Source organism: Dendrobates tinctorius, unplaced genomic scaffold (genome assembly GCF_039654945.1).
Source record: "Dendrobates tinctorius isolate UK_male_01 unplaced genomic scaffold, ASM3965494v1 ptg000086l, whole genome shotgun sequence".
Lineage (NCBI taxonomy): Eukaryota > Metazoa > Chordata > Amphibia > Anura > Dendrobatidae > Dendrobates > Dendrobates tinctorius.
The window spans coordinates 11,015,444-11,043,000 of record NW_027361754.1 but is presented as its reverse complement, the minus strand read 5'-3'; the positions used below and the strand labels follow the sequence as shown (position 1 = coordinate 11,043,000).

General features: G+C 45.8%; 1 protein-coding gene across 1 annotated transcript; it reads left to right on the top strand.

Moving 5' to 3' along the window:
• Positions 1-11: 11 nt before the first annotated feature.
• Positions 12-27,000, top strand: CLCN6 (chloride voltage-gated channel 6). Its single transcript, XM_073585038.1, has 23 exons — positions 12-178; positions 3,826-3,885; positions 5,626-5,691; positions 8,361-8,426; positions 12,569-12,635; positions 12,792-12,898; positions 12,974-13,100; positions 13,354-13,421; positions 13,587-13,645; positions 13,986-14,118; positions 14,294-14,407; positions 16,380-16,546; positions 16,622-16,748; positions 17,825-17,954; positions 18,045-18,198; positions 18,280-18,439; positions 18,883-18,989; positions 19,125-19,311; positions 20,204-20,361; positions 20,577-20,733; positions 20,820-20,927; positions 23,848-23,973; positions 24,754-27,000. The coding sequence occupies exons 1-23, from the start codon at positions 101-103 to the stop codon at positions 24,832-24,834; spliced, it is 2,607 nt and encodes an 868-aa protein (XP_073441139.1). The 5' UTR covers positions 12-100; the 3' UTR covers positions 24,835-27,000.
• Positions 27,001-27,557: the final 557 nt, after the last annotated feature.

Below are 27,557 nucleotides of genomic sequence, written 5' to 3'. Positions count from 1 at the left end.
CAGGTCTGGGCGTGTCCTGCTTGTGCCGCTTTCTAGAGGGGGCTGTTAGGGGCTGTGGTCATGTGACAGTCGCAGTGTGAAAGGAGGGGGTCAGAGAAAGATGGCGACGTGCGGGGGCTCCGGGTGCTGCTGCTGTTGTTGCTGCGGGGACCGGGAGAGCCGCACCCCGGAGGAGCTGGTGAGGCTCGGGGAGCAGGACATTGTTAATAGGCGGGGCTGTGACTGCCGCCATTTATTGCCATGGTGATGGTTCCCTTTGTCATCCCCATCCCACATAACGGCCAGAGACCTGTCATCTCACAACCTGCCCCATCATATCCCATAATTCCCCTGTCACCCCTCCTGTCACGTGCCGTATTCACATCCTAAAATCAAACTCTCCCACCAGTGGCCCCCGGGTGACATAGTCCTATTTGTCATCCTTCTCTATCATCGTCCCTGGACACCATGAACCCTTCTCCCATCAGCCATCATCGGCAGAGTTTACCCCCATCCTGCCCCCTTAGTGCCCTCTTCCTGTTCTGCAGCCCTAATATACTGGCACCAGCCCCAGAAGGCGATCTACAATAGCTCCCAGCACATTGTGCCCCTGATACTAAGAGACACAGCGTCACCTAACAATGACTTCCAAGCTGATGTCCAACAAGTGCCCCCCAAAATGCTGCAGAGTAGATGGTGCTCTTGGAGGTAGTGGTACCCAAGCAATGCTCCCAAAAATAATCATGTGAAGCGGAGTGCCCCCAATAGTTATAGTGCTGGCCCTGTTTCCCCAGAAATGATCAGTGTCCCAAAAGGTAATGCTGGCCCCCATAGCGCCCACCAAAAGTAACTGTGAAAGCCAGAATTCTGTCATCAGTAGTGGTGCTGCCCCAGAGGATCTCCAGCAGAACTGTGCCCTGTAGCAATAGTGAGCCCAAAAGAGCCACAATACAAATAATTCTCCCTGGAGTACTTTAATTAGTACCAATGCTCCACTAAAGTGTCCCCAATAGTAATAACTCCCCCCAGGGTGCCCATTAGTAGCGATGCCCCCCAGAGTTCCCTCTTTGGTCCTGTGACCCAGCTACAGGGAGCACAGTTTTGTCATCATCCACTTTGTCGTTGGCTTCTGTGACTGAGCGGTGGTGCACAGAGCCGCAGGCTCCATCCTGAGGACACAGAGAGGGGATTGTGGCGCTGCGATAGATTCAGGTCATCAAGCTAAACTACGTGGCACATGCCCTGCGCTGGCAAAGCCACTGCCCATCCCGATAATAACCTGCTGCAAGCCTGGGGACTGATCTTATAATTGTACTTTCACGATCTTCCATGTGTGATCTGATGTCACTGCCACATCAGGTCTCTGCCGCTCTGCCTCAGGTCTGTGCTGCTCTGCTTTGGGTCTGTGCCACTGCCACATCGGGTCTGTGCTGCTCTGCTTCGGGTCTATGCCATTGCCACATCAGGTCTGTGCTGCTCTGCTTCGGGTCTATGCCACTGCCACATCACGTCTCTGCCGCTCTGCATCAGGTCTGTGCTGCTCTGCTTTGGGTCTGTGCCACTGCTGCATTGGGACTGTGCTGCTCTGTGCCACTGCCACATCAGGTCTGTGCTGCTCTGCTTCGGGTCTATGCCACTGCCACATGAGGTCTGTGCTGCTCTGCTTCGGGTCTATGCCACTGCCACATCAGGTCTGTGCTGCTCTGCTTCGGGTCTATGCCACTGCCACATCAGGTCTCTGCTGCTCTGCATCAGGTCTGTGCTGCTCTGCTTTGGGTCTGTGCCACTGCTGCATTGGGACTGTGCTGCTCTGTGCCACTGCCACATCGGGTCTGTGCTGCTCTGCTTCGGGTCAATGCCACTGCCACATCAGGTCTCTGCCGCTCTGCCTCAGGTCTGTGCTGACCTACTTTGGATCTGTGCCACTGCCGCATTGGGTCTGTGCTGCTCTGCTCCGGGTCTGTGCTACTGCCACATCAGGTCTGTGCTGCTCTGCTTCAGGCCTGTGCTGCTCTGCTCCGGGTCTGTGCCACTGCCACATATGGTCTGTGCTGCTCTGCTTTGGGTCTGTGCCACTGCTGCATTGGGACTGTGCTGCTCTGTGCCACTGCCACATTGGGTCTGTGCTGCTCTGCTTCGGGTCTATGCCACTGCCACATCAGGTCTCTGCCTCTCTGCCTCAGGTCTGTGCTGACCTACTTTGGGTCTGTGCCACTGCCGCATTGGGACTGTGCTGCTCTGCTTTGGTCTGTGCTGCTCTGCTCCGGGTCTGTGCCACTGCCACATCAGGTCTGTGCTGCTCTGCTTCAGGCCTGTGCTGCTCTGCTCCGGGTCTGTGCCACTGCCACATATGGTCTGTGCTGCTCTGCTTTGGGTCTGTGCCACTGTCACATCGGGTCTGTGCTGCTCTGCTTTGGGTCTGTGCCACTGCCACATCGGGTCTGTGCCACTGCCACATCAGGTCTGTGCTGCTCTGCTTTGGGTCTGTGCCACTGCCACATCAGGTCTGTGCTGCTCTGCTTTGGGTCTGTGCCACTGCCACATCAGGTCTGTGCTGCTCTGCTTTGGGTCTGTGCCACTGCCACATCAGGTCTGTGCTGCTCTGCTTTGGGTCTGTGCCACTGCCACATCAGGTCTGTGCTGCTCGGCTCTGGGTCTGTGCCACTGCCACATCAGGTCTGTGCTGCTCTGCTTTGGGTCTGTGCCACTGCCACATCAGGTCTGTGCCACTGCCACATCAGGTCTGTGCCGCTCTGCTCCGGATCTGTGCTGCTCTGCACCTGGGGAGAAGTTCTGATGTTTCTGTGACACTGTGAGATCTTTATTAAGATGACAGTCATGTGATTTGGGTTCACATGTCCCCCTCCTTTTGTTGACCCAGTGTTCATTTGTTTGTAGTATTAATGGAGTTAAATTGTTAGGCTTAACTCCCCTTACATGTTCCCAATAGTCTTTACCCTTCCTTTTTGGGATTATCTCCGTGACTGTACTGACCAGGGAGGGCGATGGAGAGGAAGTCGTGTATCATGTGTCCCTGCTAACACATTCATCTAATGCAGCTAGGGCTCATAGTAGGCTGTTTGGCGCAGAGTCCTTCTGTTACCAGCTGGCAGGACGTGGACGTCATCGGGTCATTGCGAGGATTGTGAAGAAATGCTGATTTGCAGGATTTTCCGAGACTTTCTTGTGGCCGACTCGATTTATAGATTGAAAACCCCCAGAACTTGTGCGCATTCATTAAGTTATATTAGAGCGGACCCTGACAGTCCACAGAACGACTGTTAGGGTGTGTGCACACCTTGCGGATTTTTCTAAATCTGCAGGTAAAATGACCTGCGCTTTACCTGCGTATTTTCTGCAGCTTTTGTGCGGATTTCCCCTGCGTTTTTACACCTGTGAATTTCTATAATGGAAGAGGTGTAAAAAACGCTGCGGATTCTGCCCAAAGAATTGACATGCTGCGGATTCAAAACCGCAGCAAATCTGAGCGAAAAAATCCGCAGCATGTGCACAGTGTTTTTTGCTTTACATAGAATATAATCTTGATCTTACAATTGTGGGATAACCCTTTAAAGAGATAAGTGAGGTGTCTTTGTAACAGCTGAGTGACCAATACTAGTTTTCCATAGCTTACAAAATGGCTTCCTATGGTAGTATCTTATCTTCCTGTTTACAGTAGGAAGGACAGCTCTGAAGCACAAACTGCTGCTCTAATATGTAAAATTCTGTTCAGACATACAGAAGACATTGGTTTCTTGTTGTGTTAGTTAATAAAAATATAAAAAACAGTTTCTTGGGAGGCTTTTCCTGATGTTTCTAATTTTTCCGTTCATATTTGTCTTTCAGACTATTTTAGGGGAAACGCGTGAGGAAGATGAGGAGATCTTGCCCCGTAAAGATTATGAAGTAAGGAGGATGTCTAATTGAAGACGCATAGACGTGTCATTTCCTTGTATACAACTTAGTGTAGGCACTTGGCACAACAATATGTCTACTGCTAGGTTCAGGGTGTCTCTCAGTAATATAGGCTGTATGTCAGCTCTGTGTGTCTGTCCCATTAATATAGATTGGATGAGAGGTGTGTGGGTCTCTCCCAGTAATATAGGCTGGGTGTGAGTTGTGTGGGTCTCTCCCAGTAATATAGGCTGGGTGTGAGGTGTATGTATCTCTCCAAGTAATATAGACTGGATGTGAGCTATCTGTGTCTTAACTGGTAATATAGGCTGGATGTGAGCTCTGTGTGTCTCTCCCAGTAATATAGGCTGGGTGTGAGGTGTGTGGGTCTCTCCCAGTAATATAGGCTGGGTGTGAGGTGTGTAGGTCTCTCCCAGTAATATAGACTGGGTGTGAGGTGTGTGCATCTCTCCCAGTAATATAGACTGGATGTGAGCTCTCTGTGTCTTAACTGGTAATATAGGCTGGATGTGAGCTCTGTGTGTCTCTCCCAGTAATATAGGCTGGATGTGGGCTCTGTGTGTCTCTCCCAGTAATATAGGCTGGATGTGGGCTCTTTGTGTCTCTCCCAGTAATATAGGCTGGATGTTGGCTCTGTGTGTCTCTCCCAGTAATATAGGCTGGGTGTGAGGTGTGTGGGTCTCTCCCAGTAATATAGACTGGATGTGAGCTCTCTGTGTCTTAACTGGTAATATAGGCTGGATGTGAGCTCTGTGTGTCTCTCCCAGTAATATAGGCTGGGTGTGAGGTGTGTGCATCTCTCCCAGTAATATAGGCTGGATGTGAGCTCTGTGTGTCTCTCCCAGTAATATAGGCTGGGCGTGAGGTGTGTGGGTCTCTCCCAGTAATATAGACTGGGTGTGAGGTGTGTGTGCCTCTCCTAGTAATATAGGCTGGATGTGAGCTCTGTCTGTCTCTCCCAGTAATATAGACTGGGTGTGAGGTGTGTGTCTCTCTCCCAGTAATATAGACTGGATGTGAGGTCTCTGTGTCTCAACTGGTAATATAGGCTGGATGTGAGTTCTGTGTGTCTCTCCCAGTAATGTAGGCTGGATGTGAGTTCTGTGTGTCTCTTCCAGTAATGTAGGCTGGATGTGAGTTCTGTGTGTCTCTCCCAGTAATGTAGGCTGGATGTGAGTTCTGTGTGTCTCTCCCAGTAATGTAGGCTGGAGGTGAGTTCTGTGTGTCTCTCCCAGTAATGTAGGCTGGATTTGAGGTCTGTGTGTCTCTCCCAGTAATATATGCTGTATGTGAGGTCTGTTAATATCCAGGATGTTGCTCTCTTTATGTACTTGTATATCACCACAGCTTCCATCCTGCACTTATTATCCCTTCATGCGTTTTCCACCCATCTGCAACATGTTTTCGCTGCCCTCTCTGAGACTATGCATGCTTCCCCCCAGAGCGGTCAGAGGCAGAAAGTTGCTTAACTTTGGATTTAGGAAGCAAAAGAACAATAAATACAATTATATGAGAAGATGTACATAGTCTTTACTACATCTTCACCATGATCTGTGGGAGCTGCACAAAAAGCAGAAACCTGTGGTGATCCATATTGTTCAATAAGTGGTCGGCATCATCGTTACCGCTTCCTGAAGCTCCTCGTACTTTTCCCTCAGGGCTTCTGTTGCTGTCATGTCTTCATCTTCTGTATTGCAGTCAGTAATCTGCCTTCTTCCTTCTGTGCTGCAGAGTTTGGACTATGACCGATGCATCAATGACCCCTATCTGGAAGTGTTGGAATCCATCACGCACAAGGTAACATAATGAGGAGGGCAACGCTATCTATGTATAACCCATACCATCCTTCCAGGGTGATCTGAGGATGGAGGTGGAGATTTGCCTTCATGAACCCCTAGCACTGATTAATTAAGGAGTTGGCACCGTGACAATGTATCACTAGTCCCAGGTTGAGTATTAGGAAACCTAATTATCTATGCCTAAAGTTTTAAATCACAGTGAATCATAGAATCCTGGAATGTTAGAGCTGGAAGGGACCTCCTGGACCATCTGGTCCAACCTCCTGCTCAAAGCAGGATTCGCTAAATCATCCCTGACAGATGTCTGTCCAACCTCTGTTTGAAGACTTCTATTGAAGGAGAACGCACCACCTCTCGTGGCAGCCTGTTCCACTCATTGATCACCCTCATTTTCAAAAAGTTTTTTCTAATATCTAATCTGTGTCTCCTCCCATTCAGTTTCATCCCATTGCTTCTAGTCTTTCCTTGTGCAAATGAGAATAAAGATGATCCTTCTACAATGTGACAGCCCTTTAGATATTTGTAGACAGCTGTTAAGTCTTCTCTTTTGCAAACTAAACAATCCCAAATCCTGCAACCTTTCCTCATAAGACAGGGTTTGCAGACCGGTCACCATTCTGGTCGCTCTTTTCTGAACTTGCTCCAGTTTGTTGATGTCTTTTTTAAAATGTGGTGCCCAAAACTGGACACAATATTCCAGATGAGGTCTGACCAAAGAGGAGTAGAGGGAAATAATGATTTCATGTGATCTAGACTGTATGCTTCTGCTAAAACCTCCTAGAATTGCATTTGCCTTTTTTGCAGCTGCATCACACTGTTGACTCATATTCAGTCTGTGATCTATTAGTATACCCAAGTCTTTTTCACATGTGCTGTTGCTTAGCCCTATTCCTCCCATTCTGTATATGCTTTTTTCATTTTTATTGCCCAGATGTAGTACTTTGCATTTTTCCCTGTTAAAAACCATTCTGTTAGTTGCTGCCCACCTCTCCAGTTTATTTATATCTTTTTGAATCTCCTCTCTCTCTCTTCTCTAGTATTAGCTATCCCTCCTAGCTTTAGTCTTTAACAAGTGAAATGCATGCTCAGTTGGGTTGAGATCAGGTGACTGACTTGGCCATTCAAGAATATTCCACTCCTTTGCTTTAATAAACTCCTGGGTTGCTTTGGCTTTATGTTTTGGGTCATTGTCCATCTGTAGTATGAAACGACGACCAATCAGTTTGGCTGGATCTGAGCACACAGTATGGCTCTGAATACCTCAGAATTCATTCGGCTGCTTCTGTCCTGTGTCACATCATCAATAAACACTAGTGACCCAGTGCCACTGGCAGCTATGCATGCCCAAGCCATCACACTGCCTCCGCCGTGTTTTACAGATGATGTGGTATGCTTTGGATCATGAGCTGTACCACGCCTTCGCCATACTTTTCTCTTTCCATCATTCTGGTAGAGGTTGATCTTGGTTTCATCTGTCCAAAGAATGTTCTTCCAGAACTGTTCTGGCTTTTTTAGATGTTTTTTTTAGCAAAGTCCAGTCTAGCCTTTTGATTCTTGATGCTTATGAGTGGCTTGAACCGTGCGGTGAACCCTCTGTATTTACTTTCATGCAGTCTTCTCTTTATGGTAGATTTGGATATTGATACGCCTACCTCCTGGAGAGTGTTGTTCACTTGGTTGGCTGTTGTGAAGGGGTTTCTCTTCACCATGGAGATTATTCTGCGATCATTCACCACTGTTGTCTTCCATGGGCGCCCAGGTCTTTTTGCATTGATGAGTTCACCAGTGCTTTCTGTCTTTCTCAGGATGTACCAAACTGTAGATTTTGCCACTCTTAATGTTGTAGCAATTTCTCGGATGGGCTTTTTTCTGTTTTTGCAGCTTAAGGATGGCTTGTTTCACCTGCATGGAGAGTTCCTTTGACCGCGTGTTTCCATCACAGCAAAACCTTCCAAATGCAAGCACCACACCTCACATCAACTCCAGGCCTTTTATCTGCTTAATTGAGAATGACATAACGAAGGGATTGCCCACACCTGTCCATGAAATAGCCTTGGAGTCAATTGTCCAATTACTTTTGGTTCCTTTAAAAACAGGGTGGCACATGTTAAGGAGCTGAAACTCCTAAACCCTTCATCCAATTTTAATGTGGATACCCTCAAATGAAAGCTGAAAGTCTGAACTTCAACTGCATCTGAATTGTTTTGTTTAAAATTCATTGTGGTAATGTCTAGAACCAAAATTAGAAAAATGTTGTCTCTGTCCAAATATATATGGACCTAACTGTAGGTTGACTTAATTGTCCGGAAACCAATGAAAAAAAAAAAAAAGAAACAACCTCTGGGGTTTTTACCGGGTGTGTCTTTGGTACTGGTATCATTATTATTTTTGATAATGGCGAAATCAGTGTTGTACTATTTTTTAGGCTATTTATTGTCAGAATTGCTTTGATGCTAAGAGGCAAAAAAAACAACAAGACAAGCGCAGATTGTTACAAGGTATCAGTATAGGTCTACACTGATACATTGTAACACACCCTCCTCACAGTGAGCAGGACTAGGTCAGCAGGGGACTTCCACCATGGCAGGCAGTGATCTTGCCCTTGTTATGATATGATACTTTATTTCATCTGGCTTTTGTTCTTCTGTTTTTCCGCTACATTGACAGAAGTCCAGGCGGTACGAGGCTCTGCGGTGGATCATGGTGTTTGCGATTGGCGTGTGCACAGGACTGGTAACGTTCATCGTTTTTTATTTTTCAGAGGCTTGTTTTTTTTTAATGTTTGCACTGACTACCTGATGGGTATCAGCTGGGATGGCGCTTTTAGGGTGAGTGCACACAGTGCGGATTGAGCTGCGTTTTTTTCCGCGCGGATTTGCAGGTAAAACCGCATGTAAAGTGACTTGCTGTTTTCCTGCGGTTTGACCCCTGGACAATGGAGCAGGTGTCAAACCGCAACGGAATCCGCAGAAAGAATTGACATGCTGCGGATTTAAAACCCATTGGCTATCATGGTACTGTACATTGCTTGCGGATCTGCTGTGGATCCGCAGGGCCAAATCCGCTGCATATCCGTAGCAAAATCCGCAACGTGTGCACATACCCTTATACCACATAAGAGCAGAGATGCAGTAGCCTTAACCTCTGATAAGGGGATGGAGAAAGATTTCAGATTGCTGGTTTGTCTACGGCAATCTGGAGCCACTCATTATACAGTGGATGCAGAAAGTATTCAGACCCCTTTAAATTTTTCACTCTTTGATTCATTGCAGCCATTTCTCATTAACCCCTTAACGTCCAATGACGGGCATAGCCCGTCATTGGACGTCTCCCCTGCTTTGTTGAGGGCTCCGGCAGTGAGCCCGCATAAAAGCCGGGACATGGCATCTGTTTTGAACAGCTGACATGTGCCCGTAATAGGCGCAGGTGGAATCGCGATCCACCTGCGCCTTTTAACTAGTTAAATGCCGCTGTCAAACTTTGACAGCGGCATTTAACAAGCGCTGTGATCGGGGGTCAGTGATGAGTTGGCATAGCAAACAGAGGTCTCCTGGAGACCTCTATGGTTGTTGATGCCGCATTGCTATGAGCTCCCACCCGGTGGTCGGTGCTCATAGCAACGCAGTAATTCTGCTACATATAGGCGATCTGCTCATCGCCTATATGTAGCAGAGCCAATCAAGTATGGGAGCTTCTAGCCTGCCATAGAGGCTATTGAAGCATGCCAAAATTAAAAAAACAAAAAGTTTTAAAAAAATATGAAAAAAATATAAAAGTTTGAATCACCCCCCCTTTCGCCCCATTCAAAATAAGACAATTTTCAAAAAATCACATACACATATAAGGTATCGCCGCGTTCAGAATCGCCCGATCTATCAATAAAAAAAAAGCATTAACCTGATCGCTAAACGGCATAGCGAGGGAAAAAAAATCAAAACGCCAGAATTACGTTGTTTTTTTTTTTTTTTTTTTTTTTTTTGGACGCTGTGACATTGCATTAAAATGCAATAAGAGGCAATCAAACGAACGTAATCACAATAGTTGCCCAATAATCACAAAATCCCAATTAAGGGTTATATACCACCAATATTAATTATAATCACTTTATGGTGACCAAAGAATGAGAAATATGGTACCACACAATGGTATAATTTAAAACAACATCTTTATTGACAAAATCAAAAACACATAACGAACAGAAAGGTGTCAGACATAAACGGCGCTAGCCGTAAAAAAGGTGGGCAAAGAAAGGTTAATACCTTACAGTGTCAGCTGGAGGGAATCCCTGGACGTCCCTTCTGCCCCGACGTGCGTTTCGCACTGCTTCTTCCGGAGGCGTCTTGCCCACCTTTTTTGCGGCTAGCGCCGTTTAGGTGTCACATTATTGAGGGGTTTACAAGTACTTAAACTTTTATATGACGGTCGATGACCACAGTATATACTATATAATGTTTACCATGGGGTTTTGCAGCCTTGTTTCCCTCATTTAGTAATTTAAGGTGTGCATAAAATGTCTATGACAGATTGCTGTCTGGGAATTTCGCATGGACTTTGTTCATAGTCCCTTTTTCTATTTTGTCTGACAACCTTCTGTTCGTTATCATGTGTTTTTGATTTTGTCAATAAAGATGTTGTTTTAATTTATACCAATCAAAAGAACGTGTCTGGACAAAAGTGGTATCATTAAAAACATCAGCTCGGCCTGCCAAAAGTAAGCCCTCACCCAACCCCAGATCACGAAAAATGGAGATGCTATGGGTCTCGGAAATTGGTGCATTTTTTTTTTTTTTTTTAATAACAAACTTTGGAATTTTTTTTCACCACTTAGATATAAAAGAACCTAGATATGTTTGGTGTCTATGATCTCATAATGACCTGGAGAATCATAATGGCAGATCAGTTTTAGCATTTAGTGAACATAGTGAAAAGAAAAAAAAAAGTGTGGGATTGCACTTTTTTTTGTAATTTCACCGCACTTGGAATTTTTTTCTTGTTTTCTAGTACACGATATGGTAAAACCAATGGTGTTGTTCAAAAGTACAACTCGTCCCGTAAAAAACAAGCCATCACATGGCCATATTGATGGAAAAATAGAAAAGTTATGGCTCTGGAAAGAAGGGGAGGGAAAAATGAAAAACCAAAAATACCCCTGGTCGTTAAGGGGTTAATGTACAGTCTGCACCCCATCTTGACTGAAAAAAATACAGGAATGTAGAAATTTTTGCAAATTAATTAAAAAAGAAAAACTGAAATATCACATGGTCATAAGTATTCAGACCCTTTGCTCTGACACTTATATTTAAGTCACATGCTTTCCATTTCCTTGTGATCCTCCTTGAGATGGTTCTACTCCTTCATTGGAGTCCAGCTGTGTTTAATTAAACTGATAGGACTTGATTTGTAAAGGCACACAACTGTCTATAGAACAACTCACAGCTCACAGTGCATGTCAGACCAAATGAGAATCATGAGGTCAAAGGAACTGGCCAAGGAGCTCAGAGACAGAATTGTGGCAAAGCACAGATCTGACCAAGGTTACAAAAGAATTTCTGCAGTACTCAAGGTTCCTAAGAGCACAGTGGCCTCCATAATCCTTAAATGTAAGAAGTTTGGGACCACCAGAAGTCTTCCTAGACCTGGCCATCTAGCCAGACTGAGAAATCATTGGAGAAGAGCCTTGGTGAGAGAGAGGTAAAGCAGAACCCCAAGATCACTGTGGCTGAGCAACATAGATGCAGTACGGAGATGGGAGAAAGTTCCACAAAGTCAACTATCACTGCAGCCATCCTCCAGTCGGGCCTTTATGGCAGAGTGGCCCGACGTAAGCCCCTCCTCAGTGCAAGAAATATGAAAGCCCGCATAGTGTTTTCTAAGAAACACATGAAGGACTCCCAGGCTATGAGACATAAGATTTTCTGGTCTGATGAAACGAAGATAGAATTATCGCCAATAAGTTCTAAGTGGTATATATGGAGAAAACCAGGCACTGCTCATCACCTGCCCAATACAATTCCAACAGTGAAACATGGTGGTGGCAGTGTTTTTCAGTTGCAGGGACAGGATGCTGGTTGCAATTGAAGGAAACATGAATGCGGCCAAGTACAGACATATCCTGGACGAAGGCCTCTTCCAGAGTGCTCTGGACCTCAGACTTGGCCGAAGGTTCACCTTCCAACAAGACAATGACCCTAAGCACACAGCTAAAATAACAAAGGAGTGGCTTCAGAACAACTCTGCGGCCATTCTTGACTCGCCCAGCCAGAGCCCTGACCTAAACCCAATTGAGCATCTCTGGAGAGACCTGAAAATGGCTGTCCACCAACATTCACCATCCAACCTGACGGAACTGGAGAGGATCTGCAAGGAAGAATGGCAGAGGATACCCAAATCCAGGTGTGAAAATCTTTTTGCATCATTCCCAAGAAGACTCATGGCTGTACTAGCTCAAAAGGGTGCTTCTACTCAAAACTGGGCAAAGGGTCTGAGTACTTATGACCATGTGACATTTAAGTTTTCCTTTTTTAATAAATTTGCAAAAATTTCTACATTTCTGTTTTTTCTTCTTTTTTTTTTTTTTTTTCAGTCAAGATGTGGTGCAGAGTTTACGTTAATGAGAAACAAGTGAACTTTTTTGAATTTACCAAATGGCTGCAATGAAGCAAAGGGAAAAATTTAAAGGGGTCTGAATACTTTCTGTACCCAAGGTAGCTGCCCTCTAATGGGAAGCAGCCATTGGGATGAGCATCTCTGTGGGAAACGTGGGTTTAATCTAGTTGACAGTGGGGGACCGGCCGCTGGTCCCAGTAGATGAGGACCCCTGTAATAAGGGCCGGGTTGGTCACTTTTGCCTCTGACGTCTCTTTCTGTCTCCACAGGTCGGCCTGTTTGTGGACTACTTTGTTCGCCTCTTTTCTCGGTTTAAGTTCAGAGTGGTACAAGGCTGTATCCTTCCTCGAGGTGCCAGAGGGGGTGCTATATTGGGCACCATGTCTGCACATCCCATGGTTTTATACCCGAGGGCTCTTGTGTTAAAGGGTCAGTGTTACCCTGTGCAGCCGTTTGTGGCGCATCAAAGAGGTTTCCTTAACCTGGCGTCAGCTGTGGAGGAGTGCACGGACCGAGGATGTCTTGCCCTCTCTCTGCTGGAGCTTCTTGGTTTTAACTTGATTTTTGCTTTTATTGCGACGTTATTAGTCCTCTTACAGGTAATTTCTCATAAGCCGTGAAGTGTCAGGGGATGCTGAGGAGCACAGGGTCTTATCCGAGTCTTTGTTTTGTAGCCCATGGCCGCCGGGTCTGGAATTCCTGAGATCAAGTGTTACCTGAATGGTGTAAAGGTCCCAGGGGTGGTCCGGCTTAGGACCCTCGTCTGCAAAGCTCTGGGTGTCTTGTTCAGTGTGTCTGGAGGTAAGGACAGCAGCGTCTCTTGTATAACACAAAGAACAAATTATTACACTCAATGCCGTCTGCTACATCAAAAGCTGGAGAGATATCGAGGCAGATGTACCCACCCAATGAAGCCAGAATTCTGCTTTGTGCCACATTTAATGTGTTGTGCTTAGGACGGTCCATCAGTGGAATAGGTTCCCTTATACTCATTGCTCTGCATCCTGCACTGCTATTCTATATATAACAGTCCATGACGTTCCTATATTTTCAGGACTTTTCGTAGGAAAGGAAGGACCGATGATTCACAGTGGGGCCGTTGTGGGGGCAGGGCTGCCGCAGGTGAGCTCCTCTGGATGCCACCAGACAATGTAATGAAGGCAAGAGGTGATCTCGATTGCATCCTTAAAGGCGTCCTCCAGCGCCGCTCACTTCTTCAAGTGTCGTTGGCTGCACTGATGATGGAGAATCCCCTTAATGTTTCTGACACCTCTATTTCCTTTTTAGTTCCAGAGTATCTCCCTGCAGAAGATCCGCTTTGACTTCCCTTACTTCCGCAGTGACAGGTGAGGTGTTAATGATTTTGGCTGAGGTTCTGGCTACTTGGGGTCTTTTGTCTCCGTGGACAGCTGCGCAGCCTATTAGGGTATCAGGAAATCCTATACGGGTCCCCCTCTATGACCCAGGTTAGACTGCCACATTAAAGTATGGCTTCCGTGTTGGTGGGCTTGATGCGACGTGTTCTATGGCTGTCATTTTTATTTGGATGGCTGCTGTGTAACACTACATGCAACGATCTACAGCCCAGAGATTGCTGCGTGTCTGCTGGCCCCTCATACCTGGGAGTTCTCATCTGCTCCTACCCGGGAAGATGATGTTTACTGATGTCCGTTACTCTGCCTTCAGGGACAAAAGGGACTTTGTGTCCGCCGGAGCGGCTGCAGGGGTGGCAGCTGCTTTCGGTGCTCCAATCGGGGGAACTCTGTTCAGTTTGGAGGAAGGGTCGAGCTTCTGGAATCAGGGACTAACATGGAAAGTGGTGAGTAGGATGTGTCCGGTGGGGGGGAATGAGGCTTCAGGCATTAGTGTTGGTTCTCCAGATTCTATATAAATCTTAAAGTGCTGCCTGCAATTTTTTTATTGCTTATATATGTATATATGTGTGTGTGGAGGAATCTATGCAGAACTGATTTTCCAATCTCTGTTCTCTCCAGCTGTTCTGCTCCATGTCCGCCACATTTACATTGAATTTCTTCCGATCTGGGATTCTGTTTTCAAGCTGGGGATCGTTCCAGGTTCCAGGGCTGCTGAATTTTGGGGAATTTAAGGTGTGTATTCTATTAGTGGCATCATTATCTGTAAGTACTTATACAAAGTATTTTTACTATATTTTACACAATTTAGACACATTCTATACTGTTATCCCTATATTCCCAGATCTTGAGTTACATCCAGCATTATACTCCACAGCTGCACTCACTATTTTTCTGGTGCAGTCACTGTGTACATACATTACATTACTGATCCTGAGTTACATCCTGTATTCCCCAGAGCTGCACTCACTATTCTGCTGGTGCAGTCACTGTGTACACACATTTCTGATCCTGTACTAATCCTGAGTTACGTCCTTTATTATACCCCAGAGCTGCACTCACTATTCTGCTGGTGCAGTCACTGTGTACACACCTTTCTGATCCTGTACTAATCCTGAGTTACGTCCTTTATTATACCCCAGAACTGCACTCACTATTCTGCTGGTGCAGTCACTGTGTACATACATTACATTACTGTTCCTGAGTTACATCCTGTATTATACTCCATAGCTGCACTCACTATTCTGCAGGAGCAGTCACTGTGTACATACATTACATTACTGTTCCTGAGTTACATCCTGTATTATACTCCATAGCTGCACTCACTATTCTGCAGGAGCAGTCACTGTGTACATACATTACATTACTGTTCCTGAGTTACATCCTGTATTATACTCCAGAGCTGCACTCACTATTCTGCTGGTGCAGTCACTGTGTACACACATTACATTACATTACTGATCCTGTACTAATCCTGAGTTACGTCCTTTATTATACCCCAGAGCTGCACTCACTATTCTGCTGGTGCAGTCACTGTGTACACACATTTCTGATCCTGTACTAATCCTGAGTTACGTCCTTTATTATACCCCAGAACTGCACTCACTATTCTGCTGGTGCAGTCACTGTGTACATACATTACATTACTGTTCCTGAGTTACATCCTGTATTATACTCCATAGCTGCACTCACTATTCTGCTGGTGCAGTCACTGTGTACACACATTACATTACTGATCCTGTACTAATCCTGAGTTACGTCCTTTATTATACCCCAGAGCTGCACTCACTATTCTGCTGGTGCAGTCACTGTGTACACACATTTCTGATCCTGTACTAATCCTGAGTTACGTCCTTTATTATACCCCAGAACTGCACTCACTATTCTGCTGGTGCAGTCACTGTGTACATACATTACATTACTGTTCCTGAGTTACATCCTGTATTATACTCCATAGCTGCACTCACTATTCTGCAGGAGCAGTCACTGTGTACATACATTACATTACTGATCCTGAGTTACATCCTGTATTATACTCCATAGCTGCACTCACTATTCTGCAGGAGCAGTCACTGTGTACATACATTACATTACTGTTCCTGAGTTACATCCTGTATTATACTCCAGAGCTGCACTCACTATTCTGCTGGTGCAGTCACTGTGTACACACATTACATTACTGATCCTGTACTAATCCTGAGTTACATCCTTTATTATATCCCAGAGCTGCACTCACTATTCTGCTGGTGCAGTCACTGTGTACACACATTACATTACTGATCCTGTGTTACATCCTGTATTATACTCCAGAGCTGCAGTCACTGTGTACATACATTACATTACTGATCCTGAGTTACATTCTGTATTATACTCCAGAGCTGCACTCTTTATTCTGCTGGTGCAGTCACTGTGTAGATACATTACATTACTGATCCTGAGTTACATCCTGTATTACACTCCAGAGCTGCACTCACTATTCTGCTGGTGCAGTCACTGTGTGCATACATTACATTACTGATCCTGTGTTACATCCTGTATTATACTCCAGAGCTGCACTCACTATTCTGCTGGAGCTGTCGCTGTACACATACAGCCAGACTTCTCTTTCAGTTCTTGGTTAGTCTCCGGTGTGTTGCTCCCATTAGGAGTCTCCACAATTCTCCAGACATTTCTTATTGTTGTGATGTTTGTCCTGCTCCTTTCTTAGTGCTCGGACTCTGATAAGAAGTGTCACCTGTGGACGGTGGTGGATTTGGCCTTCTTCATTATCATGGGGTTGGTCGGGGGGCTGCTGGGAGCCACATTTAACTGCTTGAATAAAAGACTAGCGAAATACCGGATGAAGAACGTGCACCCCAAGCCGAAGCTGATCAGGTAATGGTGCCGCACGGCTACAGTCCAGCGAATCTCTCTGTGTATGATGCCATGATACCACTTCTTCTCTTCCAGAGTCTGTGAGAGTCTCTTGGTCTCTTTAGTCACCACCGTCATTGTCTTTGTGTCATCGATGGTTCTGGGAGAATGTCGCTCACTGTCTCCCACTACTGACTGGAATAATGGCAGCATCGCAGTGCAGGTACTCCATTAGTATTGATATGGACAGGATCTGCTTTCTCCTTGTTTTTATCCTTCTTATTCTCAGTCTTTCCTCACATCCTGCACAAAAGGGTCTCCAGATCTTGATGTAGGTCCCCAGGTATTGCTGCGTTTTTATCTTCCCATGCTCCCAGATATCTTGGTGTTTGTGGCTCAGGCCTCCTACCCCCCACCAGATATCTTGATGTAGGCCCCTTAGGGCTCCGTTACATTTAGCGATGCACCAGCGATCCTGACAACGATATGACCCGGTCAGGATCGCTGGTGCATCTCTAAGTGGTCGCTAGTGAGCTGCCAAACAGGCAGATCTCAGCAGCGACGCAGCAGCGGTCGTTACTTACCTGTCAGACGCGGCGATGATGACATCCTCCGCCCACGTCCATGCGTCGCTCGTCGGCGCCAGCAGGAAGCCGCCGCCGAGAAATGGCCCAGGATGTTCTCGCGCGATCAGCAATAGCCAGCGGGGGAGCCGGTCGGAGGTAAGTATCACACATAGCAATATCGCTCCTACGTCACAAAATTAGTGATGCTTTAGCAATATTGCTAGCGATATCGCTATGTGTAAAGCCCCCTTTAGGTATCTTAGCTAGGACCCCCTGTGTATCTTGGCATTGGCCCTGGCCACCTCCCTCCCCATCTACTATCTCATCACTGGTCCCCCAGGTGTCTGAGCGCTGGCTGCTTCCCACCTTATCCCCCCCCGACATATCGGCACAGCTGAACCCCACTTTCTCCCTCCCGACATCTCATTGCTGACTCCCCAAAAATTTTACACCAGTTTCTCCTTTTCTATTTTTGAAGTGTCATAATCTAATAAATGGCATCGCTGGGACCCGGACAAAATCACTTAAATGGGGGTCCCCTTTGTTAATAGAGCCGCAGTCATGCATGGTCTATAGGATGGACGAGGACAGCCGTTATAAGCCGGTTCTATTTCTCCACTCACATCCAGAGCTGTTTTCAGAATTCTGCTGCTTGTTCCCCTAGAAGCAGTCGCTGATTCCCTCCCAATTTTTTTTTTTTTTTTTCTTTTTTTTTTTTTTTTGGTTGTGTCAGGTCTCTTCTTCTGATGAAGTGAATTCCAGCATCAAAACCTTCTTCTGTCCTAACAACACCTACAACGACATGGCAACGCTATTCTTCAACCCCCAGGAATCGGCCATCTTGCAGCTCTTCCACCAGGACGGTCAGTGTGTGGAGCGCGGATCCTCCGCCACGTTGGGGCATGGGCCGTGTACAGTGGTGTGAAGGCTCGTGTCCGTCTCTTGTGTTCCAGGCACTTTCAGTCCAGTCACTCTGTCTTTCTTCTGCTGTATGTACTTCCTCCTGTCCTGCTGGACGTATGGGCTGTCTGTCCCCAGCGGCCTCTTCGTCCCCTCCTTGCTTTGCGGCGCTGCCTTTGGTCGCTTGGTTGCTAACCTCCTGAAAAGGTAGAACACACAGAGCAGCAGCGAGGTTTCGCCTTGTCTCGACGCGTCTTCAGTCGGTAACTTTCTGTATTCCTGTCCTAGTTACCTGGGTCTGACTCACATCTACTCTGGAACGTTTGCTCTGATCGGAGCGGCCGCCTTCCTGGGCGGTGTGGTGCGGATGACTATCAGCCTTACGGTAATCCTTATTGAATCCACCAATGAGATCTCCTACGGATTACCCATCATGATCACCTTGATGGTGAGGAACGACGCTGCGTGATCATAATAAACATTCACATCCGAAGCTGCATCCAGAATTTTACTGCACCATGAGAGCTAACAGTAAGGCGAGAGCAGTTTGATCGCAGCTTCTGATGTGACGTGAGCATTAAAATCTTGTGTTTGTGGACAGCTTAAAAGGGCTGTACAAGATTAGAATATTATGGCTGCGTTATTCCAAAAATAGCACCACTCCTGTCTGCAGGTTGTGTCTGGTATTGCAACTCGGCTCTTTTGAAATGATAGGGACTGAGCTGTAGTATCACAATCAACCTGTGCACAGGGTGGCGCTGTTTTTAGAAGAGCACATCCTCTTTTCAAGGATTTGATATGACAATCTGTGGTGCCCCAGTGTTTTGCACGTGGAGCTCTCATGTCACAGTTGTAGTTGGGCTCAGTCGCTGAGAACTTATTTCTTTTCAGGTCGCAAAGTGGACCGGCGACTTCTTCAACAAAGGCATCTACGATATTCACGTGGCACTGAGAGGCGTCCCCCTGCTGGAGTGGGAGACGGAGGAGGAGACGGACAAGTAAGGGGCTCTGTATGATAGGAGTTGTATTCCTGCTGCATAGGTGTCGGGTCGTTTCTGGTTCTGTTCTGGGTGGGGGGGGGGGCACTGCCAGGAGAATGTCCCCATTGGTAACACAGACTTGTATGACCGTAGATTGAGGGCCTGCGACATCATGGAGCCCAATTTGACTTACGTGTACCCCCACACTCGGATCCAGTCCTTGGTCAGCATCCTGCGGACCACAGCTCATCACGCCTTCCCTGTGGTGACTGAGAACCGAGGGAACGAAATGGAATTCATGAAGGGAAACCAGCTGATCAGCAACAACATTAAGTTTAAGGTGGAGAAACCTGCGATTGGGTCATGTGGGGCTCCATTATACCCGGGGGGTCCACAAATCTCTGCTTGCTGGAGGTGAACGAGAACACCCATTGCTACAATATCTCCCGGTAGGCTGGTTTGTGGCATATACTGCGGATAGTTTGTATGAGATGGGAATACCCGGTGCAGTCACTTATGCATTAGGATGATGACGCATAGACAAACACCCGGCCGCCCCTTTAACATAGTAACATAGTTTTGAAGGCTGAAGGAAGACCTTATGTCCATTTTGTTCAGCCTATTTTTAGTGCAGTGTTCTGCATTGTTGATCCTGGGGAAGGCAAAAAACCCACAGAGTAGAAGCCAATTTTCTCCATAGGGAAAAAAATTCCTTCCCCTAAGCTGGGTCAACCATCTACCTATAATATTCTGTTATTCGTAACCTTCTATACTGTTACTCACAAGAAAAGCATCCATTCCTTTCTTAAATTCATTCAGTGAGTTGGCCATCACCACTTCCTCAGGAAGAGAATTCCAGAGCCTCACTGCTCTTACCGTGAAGAACCCTCTTCTATGCTGGTGCAGAAATTGTCTTTCCTCCAAACGAAGAGAATGCCCCCTTGTTCTTGTCACAGTCCTTGGTACAAACAGTTCATTGGAGAGATCTCTGTATTGCCCTCTGATATACTTGTACATATATATTAGGTCTCCCCTAAGTCTTCTCTTTTCTAGAGTAAATAGACCTAATTTTGATAACCTTTCTGGGTATTGTAGTGAACCAACTCCAATTATCATTTAAGCTTTTCCTTATGTAACACTAGACATTCCCTTTACAGTATGCTTAAATTAGGACTCTCCTGACCTGAAGATGAAGGTTGCTCTAATCCAGACGATTGTCCTTCTGTTTCTAGAAGTCCAGTATCCTGACCCGCGCCGGTGAGCAGAGGAAGAGGAGTCAGTCCATGAAGTCCTACCCATCCAGCGAACTGCGGAATATGTGTGACGAGCAGCTGGTCGCAGAGGAACCGGCCGAGAAAGAGGATATGCTGCAGCAAATGTTAGAGCGGAAGTAAGGAAATGTCACCCCATGCCTCTCTACCTGGTGGGCAGGGTGGGCAGTGTGGCTGTGTTCATCCTGTCCTCCAAGATGCATGAGCACAAGTGATGGATAGTGGGGGAATGTCTTGGTGTGATCCATTGATAGTGGTTACCCAGTTCCCAGGAGGCTCATAAAGACGTGAAGGTACATAACCATTATAACCCATGGCGTTCCTGTGCCTCCAGGTACACCCCGTACCCGAATCTGTACCCTGACCAGTCCCCCAGTGAGGAGTGGACCATGGAGGAGCGGTTCCGACCTCTGACGTTCCACGGCCTCATCCTGCGCTCGCAGCTGGTCACGTTATTAGTGAGGGGCGTCTGTTACTCTGAGACGCAGTCTGTAAGTCTTGTTGTTCCTGCTCTCCCGTCTGTGACTCCATGTCGGGTGACTTTTTATGACCTTCCATTGACCCTTACTTTCTTTAGAGCGCCAGCCAGCCACGCCTCTCCCACGCCGAAATGTCGGAGGATTATCCCCGGTACCCCGACATCCACGAGGTCAACCTGACACTCCTCAATCCACGAATGATTGTGGTAAGACACGGACACCCCCAGCTGCAGAGCTTTCTTGCCTTTTCCTTAGTGACCCGCTCCAGATTCCTCCAGAGGTTTGGGCAGTTAGTATGCTCAGATATATAGGATGACGAGGTGCACGCCTGTATCTGTAAGCAGCCGAGTGATCCCGACCCTGGCAGGAGGCAGGGTACAGGAGTTACCCTAATGTAAATAAAAAAAAGTCCGCTCACCCCGGAGGTGTAGTCCCAATCCAGGATAGGAGCACAGGAGTCCTGCTGCTGCATGGCACTTGACAACTTGAAGGATGTGAAAATGGATCCAGCTCACACACCAAGGTGTTGATTTTCAGCTTTATTTAGAAAAATTATTTTTTAAAATGATACTATAGACAACATTGCAAATATGAAATAGGGGGTGATGTATGAAAAGTGCACCTATATGGTCACCACCTCTGATACGTTTGGGTACATGTGACCATATAGGTGCACTTCGTAATAAAGAAGCCTTTTGGATCTTTTCTCTGAACATTATTGTTGTATTGAACGACTATCACCTATTTGCTTGCATAGTCTCTGTAATACAGTGCCTTGCAAAAGTATTCGGCCCCCTGAAACTTTTCAACCTTTTCCCACATATCATGCTTCAGACATAAAGATACCAAATGTAAATTTTTGGTGAAGAATCAACAAGTGGGACAAAATTATGAAGTTCAACGAAATCTATTGGTTATTTTACATTTTTGTGGAAATTCAAAAACTGAAAAGTGGGGCGTGCAATATTATTCGGCCCCTTTACTTTCAGTGCAGCAAACTCACTCCAGAAGTTCATTGTGGATCTCTGAATGATCCAATGTTGTCCTATATGACTAATGATGATAAATGTAATCCACCTGTGTGTTATCAAGTCTCCGTATAAATTCACCTCCTCTGTGATAGTCTCAGGGTTCTGTTTGAAGCACAGAGGGCATCATGAAGACCAAGGAACACAACAGGCAGGTCCGTGATACTGTTGTAGAGAATTTTAAAGCCGGATTTGGATACAAAATGATTTCCAAAACTTTAAACATCCCAAGGAGCACTGTGCAAGCGATCATATTGAAATGGAAGGAGTATCATACCACTGCAAATCTACCAAGACCCGGCCATCCGTATAAACTTTCATCTTAAACAAGGAGAAGACTGATCAAGAGATGCAACCAAGAGGCCCATGATCCCTCTGGATGAACTGCAGAGATCTACAGCTGAGGTGGGACAGACTGTCCATAGGACAACAATCAGTCGTACACTGCACAAATCTGGCCTTTATGGAAGAGTGGCAAGAAGAAAGCCATTTCTCAAAGATATCCATAAAAAGTGTCGTTTAACGTTTGCAACAAGCCACCTGGGAGACACGCCAAACGTGGGTGAAGATGCTCTGGTCAGATGAAACCAAAATCGAACTTTTTGGCAACAATGCCAAACGATATGTTTGGTGTAAAGGAAACACAGCTCATCACCCTGAACACACCATCCCCACTGTCAAACGTGGTGGCAGCATCATGGTTTGGGCCTGCTTTTCTTCAGCAGGGACAGGGAAGATGGTTAAAATTGATGGGAAGATGGATGGAGCCAAATAAAGGACCATTCTTGAAGAAAACCTGTTGGAGTCTGCAAAAGACCTGAGACTGGGACGGAGGTTTGTCTTCCAACAAGACAATGATCCCAAACGTAAAGCAAAATCTACAATGGAATGGTTCACAAATAAACGTATCCAGGTGTTAGAATGGCCAAGTCAAAGTCCAGACTTGAATCCAATCGAGAATCTGTGGAAAGAGCTGAAAACTGCTGTTCACAAACGATCTCCATCCAACCTCACTGAGCTCGAGCTGTTTGCCAAGGAAAAATGGGCAAGAATTTCAGTCTCTTGATGTACAAAACTGATAGAGACATACCCCAAGCGACTTGTAATCGCAGTATAAAGGTGAAGCGACAAAGTATTAAGTTAAAGGGGCTGAATAATATTGCACGCCCCACTTTTCAGTTTTTGTATTTCCACAAAAATGTAATATACCCAATAAATTTCGTTCAACTTCACAATTGTGTTCCACTTGTTGATTCTTCACCAAAAATTTACATTTGGTATCTTTATGTTTGAAGCATGATATGTGGGAAAAGGTTGAAAAGTTCCAGGGGGCCGAATACTTTTGCAAGGCACTGTATATTCACTATCATATTTAGTTTGTACACAGAACGCAATGTTAGGATAGTCTGCATAAGAGTTTTTTTTTTTTTTTTTTTTTTTTTAGTATGAGACACAATAATAGTCCCATAGATAGACATACCTATAAGAATTTAATATCAGCAGACTCGTTAGTTTGTATATATTTTCCTTTTTTTTTTTTTTTTGCAACACATTTATATTTACTTTCTATCCAAGTATGTCTTTAATATGTACACAAACCATGTCAGTGCGGTCTTTGTAATGCTTTGACCCATTTGTATCTCTGTTTTTAGCATTTCTTGTGCAGCTTCTGTGTTTTTAATTTGTATCGCCATGATTTCATCATGTGTTTTATATTCTAACAATCAAGTAGGAGTATACTTAGACCTTTAGTGGGGCATCTTGCCTTATGTCCAGTGTTCAAGAACTTTTTTGATCGAAACGCGTATGGTTCTTTTCACACATCACCCCCTATTACATATTTGCAATGTTGTCTGAGACGTCCTAATTGATGTTGTATCAATTTAAAAAATAATTTTTCTAAAAGAAACTTAAAGAAAAGATTTTTATCAACACCCTGGTGTGTGAGCTGGATCCATTTTCACCTTACACAGGAGTTACCCTGCCCAGCCATCTGTCAGGAGGGGGCGCTGCTTTCTTTATGGGGGCAGCAGGAGTTGATGGCAGAATGTGGTTTTTGTCTGCATTTCTTCTGTGACTTCCTTTCCTTGTGTCACAGGACGTCACTCCCTACATGAACCCATCACCGTTCACGGTGTCACCGAACACCCACGCCTCCCAGGTGTTTAACTTGTTCAGAACCATGGGCCTGCGGCACCTGCCCGTAGTCAATGCGGTGGGAGAGGTAAGTGATCGGGAGTAGTAACTTTCACGTTTGTTATGGAACAGTTGATGGACATCAGCGGTTACAGGAGTCGAGCGTGACCCATAATGGTGGTTGTATGCTGGGCTGTCATTTAGTGTTTGCAAGGTGGAGGTCTACCCCCTAGCTGAAGAACACTCAGTAAGACCACCCATGGGTTTGCAGCCAATAACTGAGCTCGGCCACCTCTACCCGTGTGGAAAGCATGAGCCGCACTGCCGACAATAAAGGACTGTTGGAACAGTGGCATAGACTTTGCTTTAGACACAGGGAGGGTGAGCAAAGCACAGGTGTTGTTAAAAAAAAAAAAAAATCTGCACCTGGAAACACTTTTCCTATAATTGGAAAATCCCTTTAAATTGATCTTAGACCTGATTAGGCTGGTGTATTTACTTTGATTTCCATGTTAGAATAGATACATGATCCTGATAAGCTCATAAAATGCCCGTTTTAATTATCAGGAGCAAATTGTATTTATAGGGCAGCAAAAACGTTCTAAAGGGATAATACAGGTCCAAGTTCTTAATGAATTTAATAATGCATGCAGTTTGTATAAAAAAAATCTGCTAATGGATCTGCTTTCACAGAGGAAATAAAATGCACAGAATATCGGAAAGTTGGTTTGCTAATATCATTTCAGAAACCAGAGGACTCCTTTAATTTGCACTTTACAGTTCCTGAGCTGTTATTTTTAATCTTGCAGTACCTGAATTTGAACAGTAGGTGGCAGCAAATTCCTGTGTAATCGATTTCCTTCCACAGATTGTGGGAATAATCACTAGGCACAATTTAACCCACGAATCCCTACAAGCGCGACTGCTGCAGCACTACATGACGTCCTGATGCCACCGTCCTCCTGAACAAGGAACTCGTCAAGTAACTGGAACCCCAGGTCAGCTGGGTGGTTGAGCTTTCCAAAGAATCCTCGTGGGACTTTTGCCATAATGGGACGCGCTCCAGACCCTGCACCTTCAGTTACCTCCATATATAAGTACTGTGATGTACCCTGGGTGGAAGTTAGAATCTGCTCCGGCCTTAAAGGGACGCTACACCCTCTGAAAGTCCCACACACCCTGCAGCAGCTACAGCCATAAACCGATGATTTCCGACCTGACACAAGGACCGCATTTGCAGAGCCATTCATTGCGGTGTGTGCAGCCATCTCTGTGTTCTTGGGTCTCGAAACTGCTGTTCGTCAGCCGTTGCAAAATTACTACTCCCATCGTGCGTCATGTTGGGAGTTGTAGTTTTGCAACAGCTTTATATATGTATCCCAGGCACTGCTCTATGTACTGATGAGCACGGAGAAGCCTGAAGTAGTCATCTGCATGAATAATGGCTGCGCAGCTGCAGATCTGGATGTTTTGGCATTTTGTATATTGCATCGCCACGCACAGTTCTTAAAGGGGAAGTTACCTGTGCATAATGTCCATTGCACCACAGCAGCCATTCATGTGACAACCTGCGGTCTCCATCGTCGCTCCAGGTCATTTTCTGCCCCCTGTAAATAATGCATTCCTACGGCCCCTGTGTTCACAGGCTGCCAGACATTCCCATTCTCATGGGATCCTGGTACTTCGGCAGGATTCAAGGGCATTCTGTAGTTTGTAGTTCAGTAAAAGCTGTTTTTTTTTTTTGCTCTCCTGTTAAAGGGATTGTCCAGAACTTTTACATTGAAGGTCTTCAATGTTTCCAGTCACCTGCTGCAGGTTGAGAACACTTCAATGGGTATTCTCATCTCGTTCAGTGTTATCTCTAGGGGTCTGATCTCTGAGACCACCACCCGCACTGAGAATAAAGGGGCTGCAGAGCTGTGTCCCCTTCACATGTTCTCCAAGCTGGTAGCGCAGCTGTGCAGGAAATTGCAGCTGATCCCCTTCACCCAGATGAAGCCATTCTGTGGCGGATGGATGCCACTCACCGTGCAGAAATTAAACTGACCAAGATCGTGGGGTCTGAGAAATGAAACCCCCATTTATTCATAGCAATGCACTTATTGACATGTGGACCCTTTAACCCATTGGTGGCTGCACATTCCCTGGGCTCCTCCGCTGCTTTTTCTTGGCATGGGAACAGAGTTGTACAACTCTACCGGGCCTTTAAATGTGTAGTCAGAGATATGAGATGGTGTCTGATAACCCGGTTATCGCGCTACTTGCCCCCTAAGGCCACGAGTAAATAAATGTTTTGGTGGTTGGAGATGGGATGTGGGGGGGGGGACTTCTGTAGTGTCTGTGACCCGGAGCTGTGAGCCCTTCAGGCTGTGTTGGATGCCATTATCATTCCAGTGATGGATTCGTAACATTTCGGACCAGCGCTTTTTTCTTTATAACGGCAGAACATTTATTTTTTTGCTTAAATGTCACAGAAATCCGTGCTCTGACTCTGTGCCGCCGGACGCTGTGCAGACATTGATATTATCCCTGATGAGCCTGGAAATTCTATCCCAGTCGACTGGATAGATTATCACTCAGACACCAACCAAACTCAACTACAGGGGTCCCAAAGTCACCTGTGTGAATGGAGTGGTGGTCTCTCGTGCGCTCCATGGGCATGGGACTTTGACACTGACTCTATGTTCGGAGCAATGATAGAGTCCGTTTAGGATCAGTCGGAGGCCGGCGTTCATAAATTTCTCCCCGCCCCTGAGGATAAGTGATCCAGGTGCTGTTATGTAGGTGCCCCCCCCGGTCTTGTGGCTGCCGCCTGTCCTGTCCTCGCCATTTTCTCTTCTTTAACCATGTAGTGATAATAATGAACCACTATTTACTCCTTTGCACTAATCGTCGTTCTCATCGTTTGTTCGTTTCCTTGTGTAGATTTATTTTTGTATTTAATTTAATTTGCCATTCTTCAGTATTTTCACCACCGTCTCAATAAAAAGAATTAAAAAACAAACAAAAAAACATCGATCTCCAGCTCTGCATCCGGCGCCCATGGTGCGGCTGTAACGCTTCTCTCCAAACTCCACCAGAATTGTATCATCCTAATAAACCTCCAGTAACTTTGCGCTTTTCTCGTACTGATTCTTGGATTTTCTTCTCCATTCACATCCTCGGTAGCACATGATGGTTGGATGAAGAGAGACACGTTTATTGGCTTCCAGATGTTTCCATTCACTGACAGCAATCAGATCTGTAAACAATAAAGCTATCATATTGACTGTTCTTTGTTTCAGCTCCTATGTACTGAGAAAATCTTCTTGCTGACAATGACTGGAAACCTTTATATTCCTGACTCTCCACCCTAGGGTGCAGAGGTAATGACTAAGGATAAACGGCCCCGTGGAAGGTCAAGTTCAGCTGAACTTTAGTCTAAAGTTCGGTTACTGGAGCTTGACCCCTGGGTTCATATAAGTTATGGGGGACCTGAACTTTGGTGCTGTAAAATTGTCATAGTAAGGGCTAGGGGGTTGCAAAATGGGGTTAAGAGCAGGACAATTGCCCTGCAAACAAATGTGGATAGGAAAATGACTTAAAATAACATTGAATAAAAAATAATCTTTAACCACCAGTTGGAGGTCCAAGTGGAGCAGTGTATTTTACTGTACTTGTTGATAAATAAAA

What these genes read in the sequence shown, in the direction of transcription:
- CLCN6 (XM_073585038.1), top strand. Translation starts at nt 101, where the DNA reads ATGGCGACGTGCGGGGGCTCCGGGTGCTGCTGCTGTTGTTGCTGCGGG. An exon ending in ATGGCAGCATCGCAGTGCAG is followed by an intron (nt 16,749 to 17,824) that starts GTACTCCATTAG and finishes TGGTTGTGTCAG; the next exon opens with GTCTCTTCTTCTGATGAAGT. An exon ending in CAGCAAATGTTAGAGCGGAA is followed by an intron (nt 20,362 to 20,576) that starts GTAAGGAAATGT and finishes CTGTGCCTCCAG; the next exon opens with GTACACCCCGTACCCGAATC.